The 21,709-nt window shown below is 46.8% G+C and overlaps 1 protein-coding gene across 2 annotated transcripts in view; it reads right to left on the bottom strand.

The window, feature by feature from the left end:
* Positions 1-628: 628 nt before the first annotated feature.
* The window catches only part of TCEA2 (transcription elongation factor A2), a 360,970-nt gene continuing 339,889 nt past the window's right edge, over positions 629-21,709 (bottom strand). For both annotated transcript variants that reach the window (XM_085614606.1, XM_085614605.1), the window contains exons 9-10: positions 2,401-2,472; positions 629-952 (exon numbers count right to left, since the gene is read on the bottom strand). In XM_085614606.1, the coding sequence (XP_085470732.1) occupies positions 944-952; positions 2,401-2,472 (81 nt within the window). In that variant the 3' untranslated portion in view covers positions 629-943. The remainder of the gene's footprint in view (positions 953-2,400; positions 2,473-21,709) is intronic.

Below are 21,709 nucleotides of genomic sequence, written 5' to 3'. Positions count from 1 at the left end.
AAGGGTTGAGCTCCATTGGCAGAACAATTATTAAAAATCTATCATGTTCAGAGCCTGGAAGGGTGTGTATTTAAGTGATATATATACATGTCATTAGGTCATAAATTTATGACACAGACATATCTTTGCTAGAAGGAGTGCAAAGGGGTTATTTTTGAGTTAAACAGTTCCAATAGAGAGCAAGGTCAATATTTGAATTTGATATGGTTTGAAAAAAAATATCTGGTATTGGCTACTGGGTATATTTCCTAGAATTAAATGACATTATTTAATAAGACCTCAGTGTTGCTTTTTATGCACCCGTAATCCTAAAACCACGAAGATACTCTCATCGAGTTCTAAACATAGCATCGTAGGAAGCATACAAATACTTGCATTGCACATTTCAAATATTCTTCACATTCCACAAATCACTTCTGTGCACTGCACACTGTGCACTTTTCCTACATGGCAAAGCTTAGGAAACCCAGGATCTCCATGTAATTTTGAGACAGTCAGCAAAGGATTCTTGGGGCAGTGGGTGCGTGAGGGAAGTTGGAGCTTCATTCCATCACCAACAACATTCCGCATCAGTTCTGAATCGGGGGGAAAGCTTCAACCGAATAACAAAACCAACAAGTGACACGGGTTGAAATTGCTCAACAAATAATCTGTATTAAACAAAACAAAGTACCAAAGACATTACCCTCGCGTTTTAAACAAGCATAATAAGCAGTTCATTTCCGGAATCTAAGGGGATTAAATCTCACATCTCATGATACAAGTACTACGAGTACTCTTTAAGGAAACACCTTCAAGGCATTCACCGTCACGAAACATTAAGTGCTTAAAACAAAGTCAACTACTTCTTACATAAATTACTTTCTTTGAGAATTAAATGAAGATCGGTTTATGTTCAGGCTGGGAGGTGCAGGAGTGAGCCGTTGAAGAAGTCTTGGAGGCCTCAGCAGAACTGCAAGAATGGAGACATGTAAGAGTATTTATCCCTTACTTTTAAATCTCCAGCCTACCACAAGTGCCTTCAATATCGAGCCTGGATGGAAACACTAGCAAGATGGCCTTGTTATGGACCTTATACGACAGACAGATAACAAACGACAAACATAATACACCGTTCCTTTTGTAGCATTAGACTCCTTCATGAAAAAGATGGCACCAGCGCAAAACCCAGAAAGAAATTGCATCATGCATTAAGTGCAAGCAACGTGAAACCCAGCAGCAGAAAACAGGCATGCTACAGAACTCTTCGTGCAAGAGAAACTGCAGGAAAAACTTAACCTACAGTGACACCACTTTAAACACCCACTCCCAATGCAAGGGAATATTCAGCACCAAGCATGCATGATTCATCTATAAAGGATGTATTCAGAAGCAAGAACAGTGGATGTTTCAGAGTTACAAAATACAGAACGCATGCAAGTAAACCCGTGCTTTAAGGGTGAAGCTAGACAGCAACACAGGACAGAGCTTGAAAACTGCAGTAGCAGACTCATCAGCCGACCAGTCGCAGAATATTTCCACATAAAAACTAACCCCTGCACCAAGAGCAAGCAACATGCTATAAACTGGGAGTGTAGCATATAGAAAGCTGTAATCTGTATAGAGATGCAGAAGGTGGATCTAGAAACAGCTGGCACAAATGTATGGCTGGTGGTTACAGCAGACGGAAATGCAATGAACAGACCATACATATGAGGCATATGTATCAGAGACTATACATCCTGCATCACTTCATAACAAAGCCTTTCAGAAACGTTCATGCATCCAACAAGGCCTCAAATGCAAGTGGGCATGCAAGATAAAGTGACAATGCGATGAAGAGGCATTACACAACTGGAGCTCAAGCCCTTTACCAAGAGGGCAAGGTTCATTTAGACCCCACATTGCTGGAACCATGCAAGACACAAATGGTAGTTTCAGCGAACGTGTATGAGAAAAACGTGCGAAGAACAACAAAAATGCAAACTACAAACAGCACTGACAGAAACAAGCCACAGCACACAGATTTCTCCATGCAGCAAAAGGGCGCACCTCATTTTGGTCATTGGGTGACATCTGCATAAAATCTAAATTAAATTATTATAACGAAAGAAGTGGATGCAGGCATCTCTTTCATTAAAAAAATTGGATTATTTCCAACGACTTGTCTGGAAACTTGTTAGATCTTCAGTCGGCAAATTATTCTCGTTGATAAAGGGATGTAAAACGAGACAGATAAAAATCATTCAGTGCCTACAACTGAAATTCCCCGTTCTCGGAGATTAAGTGGAATGTGCAGTTTGCCAATCTGACTAGCAGGCCATTACAATCTAAAATGTCCATCACCATATAGTGATAGCTCTCTCATTAACTGACGCCCAAAATGCAAAAGAAACAAGTGAAACAAAATGAAACACTCACCTTCCATCGGTTTCCACATTCATTACAGAGGACAAAAGTGGTCATTGGCTCATCCGCACTGCGGGTCTGCACCTATAGAGGATATTGAAATAGAGAAAATCACTTATCACATCAACTCTAAGACAACTGGAACACAGGCTCCTTAATGTTCCCATCTACCGAGAACATCAGCGAACTGTTGACAAAGAACTAAAAAACTAAAAAATCCTTCAGTGTAAATACTTTTTACAGGGACTCATTACTGAAAACCTGCTGCCACACTGGAGCACCAGACATTGCACACATCCTGTGGAGAGGTGAGGTTGAGAGCCATGGGTTCCCATACTTCTCGCCTTTCACCAGCTCCACCTCTCGTTATCTCCTATGGATTACACCTCACTTCCAATGGGGAAAAAAAAGGGGTGATACACAGCCAAAGTAGAGTTAATGGAGTGTGAACTAAGGCAAAAAACAGAAGTGGATGGTAAAGACTGCTGTCCACACATTACCTGATGCCTGTAAACAGGTTCATTACCTAAGCAAAGGTACTTCAGTAGGCTTCAGTAGATCACTTGTATACACACACCCCACTAAAACCTAATCTGCCTCTAATGGAGGCCCAACACCTATCGAGCACTCTACAGATTTCCAAGCAGAACCCACTGAGAACCACACTCTGTAGCACTCCGCCAGGAAGCACTTAATAAACTGCGTCTTAGTAAACAGGTCTACATTAGTCTTATAAGCTAGCTCTCCTGCAAAGGGAAAGGACCTCTCATCCAATGAATTGCCAATTCCCTTCTCGCCAACAGTAACAGCACTGCCACCAGCCCCCTCACAGACTTTGGTTTATTGGCACCATATCCAAGTATTGCAACATTCGGCGTATTCAACTCTCCAGCCCACCACCGAGTTATTGCATCCAGCAACTGCCTCCAGTAGACCGCAAGTATTCGACATTCCCGTATTAAATGGATAAAGTCAGCCTGACGATGACGACATTCGGGTGATTTAACACACTCAATTTTGTGTAGTTTAACGGGTGTAATACTGCCTGTGCAACATTTTGACATGTATTAGCTTATGTTCATAGTTCCTGAAGCTTGTTTCCAATTGAACACAGTTGGCAGTTATGATTGTCCCATAGGTCCCCCAGATCCTTCTCCCACAGGGTAACTCCTGGTATGTGATCTACAAGCTGTTCACTGATAGTTAATCTGTGAGACGATCCCTTGGAATATTCAAGACTAAGCAACTTGGTGAGAGGCACAAATTCTGGAGGTTCTTGTGGAAACTCCGATATATAGGGTCCGATTTAGAGTTTTGGGGGAGAGAGTACTCAGTTGCAAAGGTAACAAAGTACTCTCTCCACCAAACTGAAGTTCCGTATATGGAGGCAGGACGAATGTAGGTCAGCAGCGGAGACTACTTCGCCTCTGCCATACACCTCCAACCTGACCGACAAAGGTTGTCACAGGCGTAGCCATTGGACCGCTCGCTTGATTTAGAGTGGCTGTCAAATAGCCAGTTTTCACTGTTCATCACCGCTTGTAAATAAACCCAACACAATGGGAGAAATTTTGGGCACAGCCAGATTGTCCTAAAGCATGTTAGTATTTCCCATCTCAGACGTGCCTGTCTGCCGACCCATATCAAGCGGCTAAAATTTGAACTCAGTGAGGCCAAAAAGGTTTGCCAGTCGTATACATAAATTCATGAAGAGGTAGATGACTTTAGGTACAACCTTAATGGCCCCTGCTATGCTTGCAATCGAAAGGGGCAAGTGTATCTCTCTGTCCACCTTTGTGTGGAGTCTAGCCACTTCCGGGCCATAGTTGTCCCTAATGACGGTTTCTTTGTACCTATGAATAATGATGCCCAAGTATCAAATCAAGTCCTCCCTCCATACTAATGAACAGCCCATTGTAATTTCAAGGGTGGATGGCGTCAAAGGCTATATTTCAGATTTGGTCCAATTAGGCGAGATATCACAATATGTATCAAAGTTAGTAACGACAGCAGAATTCAGCTGACAAATTATCTATCTGGTGCTTTATGAATAACATTATATCGTCTGAATTAGACCTGTCAGCCTTAGGCTGGGTTTTGAAAACGTTTTGCCTTCACTCTAGGAGGCTGGCTTAGTATACGGTGCTCATTTATGTTAGTGTGGCACCCTGTACTAATCCAGACAACCCTTATGGTGATTGTAGTGGTCTTAGACAACCTTAGAAAGCTCTCTAAGTGGTAGCTGTGGAGAGCAGCCTTCGGGCTTACTCCAGAAGGAGTGCAAAGCAGCTTGTTTTATCAGTAATTAATCTTATGGTGTAGGTTAAGTGAAAAAGAACCACACAGTGTAGTTATAAAAATATGTATTAATTATAAACACTCACTAACACATTGCAATATCTCCTACCCGGAGATGTAACCACAATACTTTGATAATAGAACACGTAAGCAGCACAAATACACAGTGGTCCCCAGGGGAGACTAAAGCATATACTAAAATAGTGGAATGCGAACCACAACCTAAGTCGAGAATAGACTCAGAAGATGTAGAATAGCCGGGACCCAATGAACCATCCAAGGTAAGTATCTAGGTAACCCACGGAGGCCGTGTGCAGAGTGGGAACACGGCCACGTGCTCAATACAGGTCAACTGGTAAGTCAAGGTTGCAGTTTTAAAGAAGAAAGAGCCTTACCTGCGGACCCTGAAGAAACCCCGTGGAAGACAGAATGTTAGAGAGACACCCCACCAGTGGATACCCCAATAACCAGGATACCTACACCAGTGAAGCCGGGTGCACAGATGCAAAGTGATGTTGGAAACCGCCATAGACCACAATGGAGGACTTCAGTAAAGATGCCGCTGGCGAAGAAGGTGAAAGAGTTCGGTGGAACCCAAATGTGGATTCAAGATGAGAGGTATCTGCAAGCAGAGGGGACAGAGGCTAAGCCACTCAGGAGTGATCAGGAGTCACGGATGACAAATTGCAACCGATGTTGGAGCTGTAGGTGAGTTGACGGTGCCCTTGAAGTTGCAGCTCTGTGGACCAGGCAATGCTGTGAAAGTTCAGGAGCCATTCACGAGCTGTCCCACATTGGATGTCAAGAGCCAGGGGGTCAGTGTCCGGCAGGGGCACCAACTAGCCTTGGCAACGGCAACCAACGTAATAGTAAAAAAAGGTGCAGTGTCAGGACCAGCAAGGTCCAAGTGACTCACCACGAGCAGGTAAGTCAGAGCAGACCCCGAGCAAGCAGGAGAGCCCATTGGAGCCAAAGAAGACCCTCAAGAGGACCCCGGGCCGAAGACACAGGAGTCACAAGAGGACCTCGAGCAGCTCAATGAAGGCCCACGGTGCAGAGGATGCGATGCAGGCGAAGATCTTGGTTGCAGGAGATGCTTGAGGCTGGAGCTTCTTGGAGCCCGAAGATCTCTGATGAAGAGAGTCAATAAGCCTTGTCAACAGCAAGTTGACGCGGTGCACAGGGGTACTGTTGCAGCTGTTACGACGAGGGATACTGGCTTCAAACTAGCTACGAAGACAGTGTAGGCCTCGAGGGAGTTGCAGAACCACCACCTGTGTTGCTGAACCTTTCAGAATCGATAAGAGTTCAGCAACAGCGGACCGGTTAGCTTTGTTGTGGTGCCTGCAGGTGCAGGGAAGTGACTCCACCACTTCAAGGGAGATTCCTTTGGGGGTTTCGGATATTCACAGGCCTGTAGAAGATCCTGTATGGAGCACAGGCACAGAAGACGCTGGAGACTGCCTGGAGGACGAGACCAGGAGCAGCAGGAGTCTTCCCAGTTGCAGTCTTGGTTCCCAAAGCGACGTCAAAAGTGCCCAGATGGTTGAAGATGAAGTGGTTTCGGATCTAAATCTTGTCCCACGACGAATCTAAGGAACCACCCTCAGTTAAGCCCTTAAGTACCATAAGGAGAGGGTTGGGACGATTCAGGGTACTCTCCCAGAGGAGGAGCTGGACAGTAGGGAGGATACTCTCATGTGCTTTGTCCAGTTTCGCACCAGAGCGGGAGCCAACTGCTCCCTGAACTAGTTTCAACTGGAGTATGCAAGGAGGGCACCAAATGTGCCCTTCAAAGCAGTATAGTGGTGCTGGCAAGCACCCCCACCCTGTCCCTATACACTGAGCTGGGAGGTGGTCACACCTCCCTGTGACAGGAAACAAATTGTCCTGTCTTCCCCCGCTCGAGCTTGGCTCAGCAGGAGGGCAGAATGGTGCCTCTGGTCGGCAGCAGCCATAGGTTGCTGTCCGGGTCTAGAAGACTGGTACAGAGAGCACTGAGGGCCTCCCGAAGGAGCTTTACAGTGCATGGATTCATACCTCCAACACCGTTTACGGTGTTGGGGTATGATTCCAACATGTTTGATACCAAACACGACTGGGTTTCTTACAGCCAGTTTAGAGTTAGCCATCGCGTAATGACGCATGGCCACTCTACATATTGTAATGGCTGATGCACTTACAACCCGGGAGAAGGGACTCCGTGGGTTGTAAGGGTGTCCTGCTGATGCAAGGGCACCCCCACACTTATAACCAAGCACCCTGCCTTCAGTTTTGACAGGCCTGCCTTAAGGTTGACTTATAGGTTTTGAGTGAGGAAACATATCTGCCGTAAGTGGTGCTAGCAATTTGTATGGTCTCCCATTGGGTGGCGTAATACATGCTTCAGACATACAAGGGTAAATCAGAAGCCAATCTGGGGGGTACCTACATACTCACCATGTCCAAATTAGGGAAGGAACAGAGACTGGGGTCCTGATCCAGGCAGACTAGTCAGTAAAACATAATGACACCAGCAAAACGTGGGGGTGACCATGAAAGCAGATCCTACTTTCCTACATTCACCCTCCTATTTTTCTGATTAGTTTTTTTTTGCTGGCCTTAGACTCTTTGCACTTTATCACTACCAACTAGTGCTAAAGTGTTTGTGCTTACTCCTTAAAACATGGTAAAATTGGCTAACACCTGATTGGTATATTTAACTTACTTACAAGTCCCTAGTAAAGTGATCTACTATATACTGAGGGCCTGTAAATTAATTAAATGCTACTAGAAGGTCTTCAACAGTGATTGTGCCACTCACTTAACTAGCCTTCTAAAACATGTCCTAGGTCTGCCCTTGCAGCCTGAATGCAGTTTTAAGCTGTCAATTGATTTGCCAAGCCTTAAGCTCCCCTTTATTAGCATGTAAGGCACCCCAGAGATAGATAGACCCTAGATAGCCAATAGGGCAGGGTGCATTGTAAATGGCAGGGAACATTGTAAATTAATAGATGGACATGTACCTTTAAGTTTTACATGCCCTGGTAATGAAAAACCCACAAATACATGCTTTACTACTGTGAGGCTTACCTCTCCCATAGGATTACATTGGGTTGCCTTATCACATTCAATAAGTGCTTTCATGTTTGGTGTCTAAGAAATTGTATTTTAAAATCTTCTTTGATGGTAAAGTTGGATTTTAAATTGCAATTTTAAAAATGCTACTTTTAGAAAGTTGGTATTTGGGGAAACTAGAAACCCTGCGTCTCACCTACCTGTTGGGGGAACATTTCGCTGCCCTGCCACTACAGCGCTGCTGCCGCAGTCCCTGGGCCGCTTCTTGCTGTGTGTCTCCCCCGCCGCCGCCGCCACTGCTCCTCGCGGCCGAGAGCGGGGGGAGACTACAGCCCCCAGGCTCCCTTGCGGCCGCTGACGCCGCCAACGTGCCCGGAGGCGCTCAAAAGATTGCGGCTCCCTCGGGGGAGCGGGAAACTAGAAACCCTGCGTCTCACCTACCTGTTGGGGGAACATTTCGCTGCCCTGCCACTACAGCGCTGCTGCCGCAGTCCCTGGGCCGCTTCTTGCTGTGTGTCTCCCCCGCCGCTGCCGCCACTGCTCCTCGCGGCCGAGAGCGGGGGGAGACTACAGCCCCCAGGCTCCCTTGCGGCCGCTGACGCCGCCAACGCGCCCGGAGGCGCTCAAAAGATTGCGGCTTCCTCCGCGTCGCGGGACGCGCGCGGGCGGCGCCGGGCTAAGCCCGGGCAAAGGGCGGGCCGTCTGTGGCCGTCCGGGGCTGACAGAGGCTGGGCTGGGCCGTATTATTTCTAACCCGCCCAAGACACCCCTGGATTCGGAAAAGACTGGAGAAGACCGGTTGGACGATTCATGAAGGTACCTTGCATGGACCATTGAAACCAGTTTTTTGTCTGATGTGGCTCCTATAGTTTTGCCCAAATTTCTGGTTTTACTTCACATTGGATTCTTTCTGACACTGTTTATATCATTCCGGATATACCATGAGTAAATTGGGCAAGGTATTAAAGCCTGCTGCTTCCCGCCATAACACTAGATTACATCCAGCTACGACTCAGCCTTTACCGACACTTACGGCCATTGACAAAATGTTACAACAGACTATTGGAGTTGTGGCCACTGCAATAGAAAATACAAAAAGGAGACTATCTATTACCCCCACATTATGCTTACAAGACTATGGGGGGGACTGCTCTGTAATTACTATTGATCCTATGGTTGCTGATTCCTATCTTGTCCCTACTTATGCTGAGCTCCCATGTTCTCAGATGCCTCCAGATTCTTTGAGGAATGAGGAATTAGTTCAGGCTTCCGTGATGTCTTCTAATAATGTTGAGGACCCTCACTCCATCCCGTCCTCTTCTTCCCCTATAGTGATTGTAAAATCTGGGAAGCCAGGCCTTAAGTTAAGGAAACATTGTATCCCGAAAAAAACTAGGAAACCTGGGAAAAAATCGCAGGCCAACCATAACTTGGTAACCCCACTGGATAGTACATTGCATCCCCAAGCGGGGGTGCCATGTTGGGTGGCTGATCTACAGGCATGCTTGGAGCAGATTATTGCCTCCCATATTAAACCCCTTGTTTCTAAATTAGATAGAATTGTTTCCATTTTAAACAAGAAGGAGGGGGCCATAGCAAAGCCTATAATTGCCAAGGATAAGATATTACCACCTGTAACTGGTAGTCTGAGGATAGCAACTGATGATACTCGAGTGGTACAGAACTCAAACCAGGGAGCTCCAATAAGCACTTACGAGCAAATAAACCCCATGCCTTCACTTCCCCCCGTACCAGCGGTAGTGAGCTCTACTTCCCAGCCTCCAAGGACTCCACTCGCTAATCATAGGCCACAATCTAAGGAGAATATGATGCTCCCAAAAACTGTTTCATCTATGGCAAAGAGACCCGATGAACCTAGGGCTGTCCCTTCCCAGTTGTCTTTCATAAATCTGCCTCCAGAGGCACAACCTTATGTGGTAGTTCTAGTAGGTGTCCCGGCCCTTGCAGAGGGGAAAAAAGAATATGAGAGTGACCTGAAAAATACATGTATTCAATGGTTAAGCAAAAACAGACCTCTCCCCCCCCCAATATTTCAGGGGAAATCTTGGCGGTGAGAAGAATTGATTGGATAGGAAGGGGTCCCAAAACAGTGGCAGGAGATGCCATAATAATAAACTTTAGGGACCCTGTTGCAGTGGACTATATCTGTAGAATCCCTTCTTGGTGGAATTCTCAGATATTTCCCCTGCACTTGTCTTATTTCTACCCTACCCTAAGCTCAAATCCGATTTGTGTACAGAGGCCCCAATACGATAGGAACCAGTTCCTGCCATCTAATAGGACCTGCCAGTGGAAGCCATTCATGGAATGTACCTCAAATCCCATCACCCCCTTTCAGTCATAGGCCCATAGGAACAGGTTCAGCGTTCTAGAGGAGGTAGATTGACTGATTTATGGTGAAACTCCTAGCATAGAGTCAAATAACAGTGATTATAAGGTTGATTCTGGACCAATGGTGAATACTACACCTCCGTCCTCTGGCGCTGATTCCTGCTGTATTGGTACTAGGAGGGCGCAAAAGAGAATCGAGGACATTCCTGTTCAAGTACCTTTAATAGAACAGGGGAAGGAGCAAGGTTTTGACAAAAGGAAACAGGGATGCCTAAAGATTCTATCATGGAACATAGCTGGTCTAAGGAATAAATTACTAGAACCGGAGTGGTTTGCCTTTATGGCAAACCATGACATCTGTTTGATGCAAGAAACTTGGGCCCTGGAAGGGAGTGTATGTCATGGTTTTGCGACCTTTGACATCCCTGCAGTTTCGTCAGGCAAGGGCCGCCCTTCTGGTGGCTTATCTATTTGGGTAGGAACACATTTAGGTATTCAGGCCGTTGAGCTTGGAACAAACTCTTTAGATATCCAATGTGTTCTATTAACCCTTTCTGATAAGTCTCGAGTGGCCTTTATAAATATTTATTCCAGGCCCGCCTTGAATGGAAATGAGTCAAACACTATTACTATCCTTGACTCCTTCATCCAGTCTCTTGACCCCACTATAACGATAATCTTAGGTGGCGATTTTAATTGCCAGTATGAACCTTTGACCATCCCTGACCGTGGCAATTATGATGAAGTGGATTCGCTGGGGTGTATTCCAGCCCCCGCGATAGCCCCAGTAAGGGCTTGGACCAAGCTGGTATTGCAAATCAAATCTCTTACACTCGCAATGTCCTTATGGGCATGCAACGGAAGGTTTGATAATCCTTGCTCTGGTCTACCAACATTTAATAGGTCTAATAGCACTTCTATTTTAGACTATATTCTAATAGAAGCTAAACACTGGGATAAGCTAAAAGATTTTGCGGTTGTAAACAGACATGATAGTGATCATAATGCCCTGGTTCTGACGCTCAAGCCAGGTGCTTTTGGCCTATTTAACCTAGACCCAAGTACATCGTCGGTTCCTCCACCGCATATTTTGTCTAATAACAGGAGAAGGGTCAAATGGCCAACATGTCTGGACTCACCAACACGTCTTGCAGCAATTTATCAGATTGCCACTCCACTTATCAGTGAAATGGGGGACCTCGTCTCCCCTAGCCAGGCCTTAGAGATACACAGGAAATTGACCACGAGCCTTGGTGAAGTATTTTATCCAGTCGCCAGAGCTCGGAACGCAAGGGTCAAAATACATCCCTGGTATGATCACGCTTGTAAAATCGCGAAGAGAGATATGCTTGCAGCAATTAAATCGAAGGTCACCTCTAATATCAGAGCACTTAGGTTATCCTATAAGAAGGAATTGAATAGGGCCAGGAAAGAGTGGGAGGAATTCAGATGGAATGACATGAGACAAGCACTCCTTCTCAAGGATCATAAGAGATTTTGGGCCATTGTCTCTCTTTCTTCGAGAGGCGATCAGGAGGAGGGGGTACCTAATATTGCTCCCTTAGTATGGGAGGCACATTTTAGAGAACTTTATTCCAGCCCCGATTTGAGGGCTACTGTCGATTTGGCACAGGACAATACACCATCTCAAGGGACTGCTGTATCTGCAGACCCCTTCTTTCTCCACAGCCACTTAGGATCAGGGACGAGTTCACAGGATTTTACCGTTGGGAATGAGGCTGACTATTATTCTGATTCAATTTCTTTGAAAGAAGTTGAATCTGCAATCGAGGGATTGCCCTTAAATAAAGCGCCAGGCCTTGATAAGCTCCCTGGGGACCTTTTTCGTTCCCAACCTAAAATCTGGGCCCCATACCTGACCGTCCTGTTCAATGCGGTCCTGCAAGGTTCAGCATTGCCAGAGACATGGCTTGGAGCCGAGATCGTTCCAATATTTAAGAAGGGTTGTCCACTTGCCCCATCCAATTATAGGCCCATCAGTTTACTGGATACCACTCAAAAACTGATGGGCAGAATACTTCTGAATAGAGTATTAGATTGGATGGAGGCGAACAAAATATTGACTCCCTTGCAAGCTGGTTTTCGAACGGGAATTTCTACCCTTGACCAGATCTTTCGGCTGCAGGTCCTCTACTGGAAAACCACAAGAGTGGAGGGTGGCAGCCTCTATCTCGTCTTTGTGGACCTGCGGGCCGCATTCGATCTGGTCCCCAGGGAGAAACTATGGATGGTGTTGAAGGATCTTGGTCTCCCAACCTTTTTACTCGACGTCTTGGTCCGCTTTCATACAGGGAACTTTGCACAGGTGAGGTGCGGGAAGAATGGGGAGCTTTCAGCCCGCTTTCCCGTAACCCGTGGGGTTCGCCAGGGGTGTGTACTGGCTCCCACACTGTTCAGTTTATATGTAAATGGTCTGATTAATGAATTAAATAATCTTAGGGATAGTGACGCCCCGTTTCTGGCTTCTGGCCGGGTGCCCACTCTGATGTTTGCGGACGACACATTGTTGCTGTCGCGGACATCAACGGGTATCCAGAGGGTCTTGGACGGTTTTATGATCTTTTGTGCCTCGAGGGGATTGGAGATCAATCTGGTGAAAACTAAGTTTATGATCTTCAATCCCCCGAGGCACACCCGCCCGAACCCTGCACTAGCTGGTGTCCCCCTAGAAAGAGTTAAGACCTTTATTTATTTGGGAGTCACGCTGACTGAGCACTTTGTGTGGGATGCCCATGTAGCTAAATCCTCCTTGAGGCTTTCGCAGATAGCAGGAGGAATTGGAAGATCACATAGAATCTCCATATTTAAACCAGTTACTCCTGTACTTGAAATTTACAAAATACAGGTGAGGTCAGCGGCCTTGTATGCTGCTGAATTGTGGGGACATTCAAACACATCCAACTTGCAGAAGGTAGAACATGCTTTTATGCGTGGTTTGGTTGGTCTTCCCCAGAGTACCCCTCTAACACCATTGCGTTTGAATATGGATCTAGAACCCGTTAGTGACCTGGCGGCTATACGACCTCTCCTCTTCTGGAGAAGGCTATGGTCTGTCCCCGAACTTGCAACTTTTAGAGGGGAATTTATTCCAGTTTGGAGACAGCTAAATTACATGAAAATACCATGGCTACTCCATATAAAGACTTCCCTGTACCAAGTTGGTTTGCCCCATCTTTGGGATACCCCGGCCATAAGCTGTGTGAGGACTCAGAAGTCAGAGATATTGGCGGCTGTAAGATCCTATAATCTTAAAAATTTATGCTGCTCGACCACCTTGGGGAGGTTGATTTCTGCGTTCTTAATGGTGAAAACTGATTTTGGCTTCGAGGTATTCTTGGACTTAGTACAGCCTCCTTTAGCTAGAAAATTATACATTCAGTTGAGGCATGGATCCCTGCCAATTGGGGCATTAACATCTAGATGGGATAAAACGAAGGAGGGCATCTGCCCAGCCTGTAAAATCTGCAATGAAGATATTATTCATATTATGTTCTTCTGCCCAGCTTATAGTATGATCCGAAAATGTTGGCTTGTCCCTTTGTGCAAAAATGTGGGCCTCAGACAGTGTGCACAAGCATGCAGAGTTTTGACGCATGATACTAATCCCCTCATTGTTTATGCAGTTTCCCGCTTTTTACATGGCATGTGGCGGAGATGGATGAGTTTTAATTGATGAAATGCTTTGCCTTAGCTTCTTTTTTTATTCCTCTCCTTTAACCATGATAACTCATTGTTTAATAATTGTCTTAAAACAGTTTCTTTATTTATGGTCTTATCCTTGTACCTGTATATATTTTATTGTACTTTTATGGTCTGATGACCGAAATAAAGTTATTCATGGTCCATGGTATTTTTCTGTCCTGGTGCCTGCAGCCATCACTGGGTGTAGCTGGCAGCTGCATTTTGTTTATTCTTCCCAGAAATCACACAATAGAAGGATTAGATGTGCCTGGAGGGGCCATCATGAGCAGGAAGGGGGTGAACCTGGGCACAGCCCCAGTTACAAGTCAACACGCTGTGCCCTCCCTTCACACAAAGAATTTCACACCATCTCATTGTTTATGTAGTCAGGCTGGAGCCAGGGTAGGGTAGGCAGGAAACTCCAAACACTTCAATGGAAATTCTCTAAAACAACATCTCCTACTCTAAAGAAGGCACCAGGTATAAAAATAAGACCCTCAGACCCCTCTTCAGTTCACTTTCTGGACCTGCGGAAGGACTCTCAGAGGACTGCCTGCTGCTCTGGCCTGCTGTGTACTTCAGAACACAGATATGCTACACCTGGAAGGACTTCCTTGCTGCCTGAAGCCTGCCTTGAACATTCAGAAGCCTGCCCTGCTAGTTGAACCTAGTTCCACCTCTTTAACCCTAGGACTACCAGAGTGACTCAAAGGGCTCGTTGGATGCCTCCACATCAGAGCCTCTGGGACTAAAAAAGCTCCAGCCATCTTGAACCTGCACTTGGGCCTAGACCGAATGAGTCCTGACCCTCCTACTGGTGCCCCCCAGGTCTTTTACCCTTGGAAGTGGTGCTAAAGGTGATAGCCAAAATCCAAAACTTGATACTTAGGGAGTTTTTGGCTAAGACGTGCTCTGAGAAACAAGAGGAGACAGGGACCTACCTGCTTGTTAATATGCCCACAGTGCATCACCAGTCGGCCTGACTTCGCAACAGCTCCCGCTACATTATTCTTTCAGCAGAAAATCCTGTTTAGCTGTCCTTCAGAGAAGGAATATCTGCCACCTCACCCTTGGACACCACCTGCAGCCTTGCCCCACTGAACTTTACATTCTCAGAAGATTTTTCTCAAAATTTCTTTTAAGTCCGAAGGTAAGCAGTGACAAGGCCTACTCCACAGTTTGTATCTGACCTACGCTCTATCGCTGGCGGCTATATTTTTCAACTATGGCTGGATCTTGCGGGACTAGATGTCTGCGGTTGGCGCTTTGATCTTTTAGGGGCTACTTTTTACCTTAAACTTTAAAACTTCATAAACTTGGTTCTACTAATTGGATTTTTGTTGTGTTGGTCTCAAATCAATTGAAATGTACTATATTTTTCTAAACTGGTATTGGATTTTTCTTTTGTTGTGTTTTCACTTGATTACTGTTTGTATGCTCCATAAATACTTTACACATTGCCTCTAAGTTAAGCCGGACTGCTTTTGTGCCAAGCTAGCAGAGGGCGAAGCACAGGTTCATTTAGTGACTTTTGTGGATCACCCTGACTGGGTTGTGGCTTTTGCTTGAGCAGGGTGAATACCCCACTCAACCAACAACCTAATTTCTCACATTGGCAATAAGTGGTGGGGTCCAATACGTGTGTTTGTGCAGTACCATACAGTGATTTGTGTAACGCAAAAATCCCTTATAAATAATTTGACACCAGAGTTCACCTCTTCTTAATTTTTACTTAATTATCAACAAGCTGTTTTCTCTTTTTCCTAAATCTAAGTGCCCTACGTCCCTTTTGTGTACCATGGAGATGGATCTGCTTAACACTGGCACCCTCACCTGTGCTGAGCTGCAGAGGCTCTGCAAGGAAAAGGGGCTGAATGCAGGCAAGAAGGAAACAAAGTTGGACCGCTAGATAGCCCTCAGAGCTTATGAAGAAGCCACAAGTTGCAGGCCACACCAGAGGAGCACAATCCTGATAAGGAGGGAATACGTTTGGATGATGAGGAGGAGTAGGATCTAAACATGAATCCTGAGTGGCAGAAAGATCACAACTCACTTCCAGAGGAAGCCCATGAGGGGGAAGGAAGTAGTGTGTCTGTCCTGGGTCTGTCTCCAGAGGAGCTGGAGAACAGGAAGGCAGAAAGGGAGCTCAAACTACAGCTGGCCAAAACGAATCTGGAAGCGGAGGGGAGAAAGTCTGGGGCAGAGAGGGCCTTGGCAAGAAAAAGGGGAGAGGCGGTGAGAGCCATAGCCAAAGAAAAAGCTGAGGTTAAGAGGGCCATGGCTGAGAGAAAGCTATTGTTGGGGCATTAACAGCACATGAAGGAGCTTGATCTCAAGGCATGGCAAACTTCAGGATCTAGCAGTGATGGTGGCATCATACATTGTTTCCTGGAGAGCTGAGGGTCCGCATACCACAAGACCTGGTGCCCAGTTATATAGTGGGAGATGACAGACAAGTAGTTTTCCACTTATGAAGAAGTCCTGAGAATGCACAGGGTCCCAGATGAGTATTTGGGAGCTACCTTATGGAAACACATGCCTGCAGTGGGAGAGACACACTTCTTACACTTGAGGTTAGTGACCTGACAAAATACATCCCTATGAAAACCATACTGGTCTCTAAATGTGGGTTGATCCATCAGAAGTTCAAGGATTGCCACACAATTCCAAACCAGTCTTGGGTGGCTTTCCTGGACTACTACAACAAAGCACTGAATGGCTGGGTGAGAGGCAAGTTCTCTAGGGTAGTCCTGCCATGCCTGTGGATGTTAGCTTGGAAATGACCTGGAGCATACTGCCTGGAAGGAAGTGGAGCTCAGATCACACCTGGAAATGTTAGGGTTACCTGATTGGGTGTGCATGACCACAAGGTACATGGTTGCACAGGAGGCGAGTCAAGGATGCCTGGAGCCCGGAAGAATACGCAGGTAGCTGCCAAGAAAGTAAAGGACAGGGGGCGTGGGAAACCAGCCCCTGAAACTCCCATGATACAGGCGGATGGGCAGAAAGCCCAAAACCGGTCCCAAGATGCTTGTTTTCAGTCCAAGGAGGACCTGGCCTGGCAGTTCTGGCTGAACCCTGTTCCCAATTGGCGCAGGGTCAAGGGGCTGGGTCCAAACTGGAATGGCATGGTGAGCAAAGAAATGATGGATTTAGGCCCAGATCTCTGTACTGGGGTGAATGTATGACATTGTTCTGCATTCTGTCCATCAATTGTTCTTTTTGCATTTGTCACAGGCGGATGAGGTGCCAGAGGAGGCAACCGGAGCCTACTGAGGAGGACTCCGCCTCCTTAGGAGACAAGGGCATGAGGAGACAACCTGGAACCCAGACATCTGGAGACACCGCTGGAGATCACCTCATACATTGGGAGAATGACCTCATGTATAGTGTGCCTAAGGTGCCAGTGCATGGGGCAACACGTGTTGGTGGCCCCTGAATGCTACTAGGCCTACCTACTGGGACTAGCTCATTAAAAAGAAACCTTGATAGGACATCTGCAGCAGGACAAGATCTTTGCCAGGCAGCTTTTCTCCCACTTTTATTGGCCCCTAATCAAGGCATCCTCATATATATTCTGCAGGGCATGTCTCACCTGCCAATCCAGAGGGAAAACAGGGAAAACGCTTAAGGCTTCCCTGAATCCCTTACCTGTCCTTGGCACCCCCTTTGAAAAGGTGGGCATGAACCTTGTTGGTCGTTCGGATCTCAAAACTGCATCGGACAACAGGTTTATCCTGGTTTTGGTGGACCATGCAACTAGATACCAAGAGGCAATATCTCTTAGAACTGTGACTGTACCTGCAGTGGCTAGGGCCTTGATGGGGATGTTCACCCAAGTAGGGTTTCACAAAGAAGTGTTCAGGTCTGCCTACATGAAGTCTATGTGGGAAGTGTGTGGAGTAACCTACAAGTTCTCCACACCCTATCATCCGGAAACCAATGGGATTGTTGAAAGATTCAACCAGACCCTAAAAGGCATGATTATGGACCTGCCTGAGCCCATGAGGCAGAAGTGGTATGTCTTCTTACTATTTCTACCATTTGCTTATAGGGAGGTGGCACAGAAGGGAGTTGGGTTTAGCCCACTTGAGCTCCTTTATGGCCACTCTGTTAGGGAACCTCTCAGTCTGGTGGAAGAGGGGTGGGAGCAAGCTCTCAATAACCCCCCCCCCCCCACAATGTGGTTAGCTACATGCTAGCTCTCAGAAACCAAATGATCCAAGTTCTCTGGGAACATGGAAGCCAGCCAGGAAGTCATGAATCTCTGGTATGACCAGAAGGCCACTCTGTGGAGTTTCAGCCTGACCACAAGGTACAGATGTTGAAGCCGGTAGAGCCCAGAGTCCTCCAACACTCTTGGAGATGGCCCTATGAGGTAAAAGAAAGGAAAGGGGTGACCACCTACCTGCTGGACCTCGGGAACCCCAGAAACCCTCAAAGGTTCTTCACATCAATCACCTCAAACCCCACTACAAGAGGTCTGAGGGCAACATGCTGTTAGTGACAGTTGAGGAAGACGAAAGTGAACCTCTCCTTGACCTCTTATCTAGGAAAAAGGATGGTTCAGTGGAAGCTTTCAATCTCTCCCCTACTCTGACCTCAAAACCGCAGAGGGACTACTGCCAGTTGTTGGGACAGTTTGCTTCACTGTTTTCTCTCACTGCTGGGCTTACACATGTGTGATATAGATAATTGGGACAGCCTACCTGTCAAAAACAAAATGTACAGGCTGTAAGACAAAGTGAGGTCCAGCATTAAGGAGGAAGTCTCTATAATGTTGGAATTGGAAGTGATTGAGCAATCCAGTAGTACCTGGCCCAGCGGTGCTGATACTCAAAGCTGCCCCCACTGGGCCCCGCCCCAGAACTCAGGTTCTGCGTGGACTAAATGGGGCTCAACTCAGTCACCAAGACTGATGAACACCCCATTCCCAGAGCTGATGAGCTCATTAGTGTTAGACCTGTCAGCCTTAGGGTAGTCTTCCTACAAACATTTTGTTTTCCTTCTCCATATTTTTGTTAGCCTTGGGCCTCTGTCCACTTTACCACTGCTAACCAGTGCTAAACTGCATGTGTTCACTCCCTAAAAGAGGGTAACATTGGCTTACAGCCAATTGGCACATTTAATTTACTTATAAGGCTCTAGTAAACTGGTAATACATGTACCCAGGTGCTGTAAATTAAATGCAACTAGTAGACCTGCAGCACTTTTTGTGCCACCCCCTTAAGCAGCCTTTAAAAGTGTCTCAGGCCTACCATTACAGCCTGTGTGTGCAGTTTAAACTGCCATTATGACCTGGCACAATAAACCTTCTGTCAAGCCTAAACCTTCCTTTTAATATATATAAGTCACAATTAGGGTAGGTTCTGATTATCCCATAGGGCAGAGTGCAGTGAATTTAAAAAGCTGCACATTGTTTGAACATTTCTTTGATTAATCATAATTTATAGCTAAGGCTTGATAATACGCCTGAATAAGTTAATGGCATATTCCAGAGACATATAGCGATTTTTTTTTACTGATGCCCTGACGTTTGTGGTGAAGTGTACAACAAAACATAATGAATATTATGAATTACGAGCTCATGAAGAAAGCTCATGCAACGCCTGCAATAAATCTACCTAATTAATTGCAGATAGTAGAAACTGATGTCATTGATGTAATTAAAGGATACCGCAGTGGTCCGGTATCTTGACAACTAGAAACAGATATTCATATTTGAGAAAAGAGATTGATGGTCAATTTACATTTTTTATAAATCAACTTTATTGATTTTAGGGGGGCCGCTAGGTGGCGCACAAACAAAATGGCCGCTCACCTGTGAGGCTCTTGCTACTTGGCGGCATAATCCGGCAATAATCCTGACTACAGCTGAGATCAAAAGCACTTGCCGCTTGCTCATGACCCTCTTCCCCAACTCCGCACCAACTATCAGTGGAATCGGACGCTCTCAGGCTGTCTGGCACCCGCCTGTGTCCTTGGGCGGGGTGGCGCTGCGGTTACTGCTGGAGGTGTAGCTGGCTCTGACTGCCACACGAGGCCCGGGGATTCCACGTGGTGCCTAGGCCGCCAAAACAGACACGGAACGGAGGTGAGCGGATTGCTCTAGTTTCCCGAGCGCACCAATACTCTACCAGATTTTGGGCCTTCCTCCAGTCTCATCAGCACTGGACCGTGCCGTTACGGAGGAGAGACGCTATTGCCCTTTCAGCCTGGCACGAGCTGCTGCCCTACCGGCCTGTCGCACATCCCTCACAGCCTCCGGTATCGACTGCGTCGTCAGTGACAGGATCGGATTCATCTGATCTCCCTGGTGCCTGGAGCTACATCAGATAAGGAATTGAGAGGCAACGCTACGGGACACAAAAACAAAATAGACCAGCTGCCATTGATTCCGGAGTACCGCAGACACCACCGAAGCGCGCGTGCACAGCGCATAGCAAACAGAGCCCCGCTCCTCAGCCGAGGCTGGAGTGGCGCTGAGACGCCTGGAACACCCTCCTTGCCTCATTTGCGGGCGGCAACTATACTACGGTAAGGAGCAGGGCCACAACTCCCACTGGCACACCTGGTTGACTCTAAGACATCCTACACCCCCTGCACCGTCCCAAGCCCATACTAGGACATAAGGAAGGCCTACAATACCGAACTGCATGTGGCCTATATTGATCAGATCGTACACTGCTAATACCTGACTCCTCAACCCCGTATCCCAGAGTTACAAAAGTGTGGCGTAAGCACCTAACTTCGTGGCACTGGGTTTCTCTTACTGGGAAGTGCCACACCGCATTGAAACTTCAGAAACAGGCACTGCTGCCCCCACCTACCACCCTATACTACAGGCCTGCGACGACACTGCTACTATACGTTGACTGCCTGTCATAACACCTATGTACACATGCATGCACAACCGCGGGGAGAATGACGCCGCCATGCCTGCTGTGAGGTGAAGCCACATGTCAAATAGCTCCGGTTGGGACCTATTGTGGTGAGTCGCGGAACGGTAGGGGAAGCTGCAGGCTCCACTGTGACATACAGCACTGGACACTACTGAGATACCGCGAATAGCCGCAGTTGTGCTCCTGACATACTGTTTGAGAGTGGATTATGGCCGGCTTGGCTTGTCCATGCGCCGCCCTACTCCCAACACCTGCAAACCGCATTTATTGACCCCCCTCTTTGGTTTGAATCACCGGCATCGTTTCATACCTATTGTAGAATGGGGAAGACAGACGTCAGACAGTCTAAACTGCCCTTTGAAACAAAAAAAGCCAGACTACCATCTCAAGCAAAATGGACTTAATGAACAACCGCATGGACTTCATAGTCCAAAAACTAGACAAACATGATGAGAAAATCAAGGAGGCGGAAAGGCAAATTTCAGAAAACAAAGACACTACGACGCAGGTGAAACAGCAAGTTACACAGATAGACAAGCTCCTTAAAGTAATTGCCGCAAAAAAACGAAGACTTAGATCCGCGCAGCAGGCGCAACAGCATCTGAGTCATTGGGATTCCGGAAAGTACCAACACGGGGCGCATGGAGGAATTTATAGAGTGCCTCCTGACAGTCATATTCGGAGCCGAATCATTCTCATAGCACCTGATAGTAGAACGAGCACACCGCGCACTGGGCCCTAGGCCCCCTCCAGGCAGTAACCCCACCCGATCATAGCCCGCTTGCTCAACTTTCGAGATCGTGATGTCGCCCTGAAACTTGCCAGAGAGAAAAGATACCTGCGGTTCGACGGCGTTGAATTTACCATTCATCCAGATTTCGCAGCAACAGTTCAGGAAGCCCGCCGTAAATTCTTGCCTGCCAAACAGAAGCTTCGTAAGGCGCAAATTGACTATGCTCCTATGTGCCTTGCCCGCTTGCGGGTTACACATCAGGGCAAACAACACTTCT

The sequence above is a fragment of the Triturus cristatus genome, chromosome 7 (genome assembly GCF_964204655.1).
Source record: "Triturus cristatus chromosome 7, aTriCri1.1, whole genome shotgun sequence".
In the NCBI taxonomy this organism is placed as follows: Eukaryota; Metazoa; Chordata; class Amphibia; order Caudata; family Salamandridae; genus Triturus; species Triturus cristatus.
This window is presented reverse-complemented; position numbering and strand designations above follow the sequence as displayed.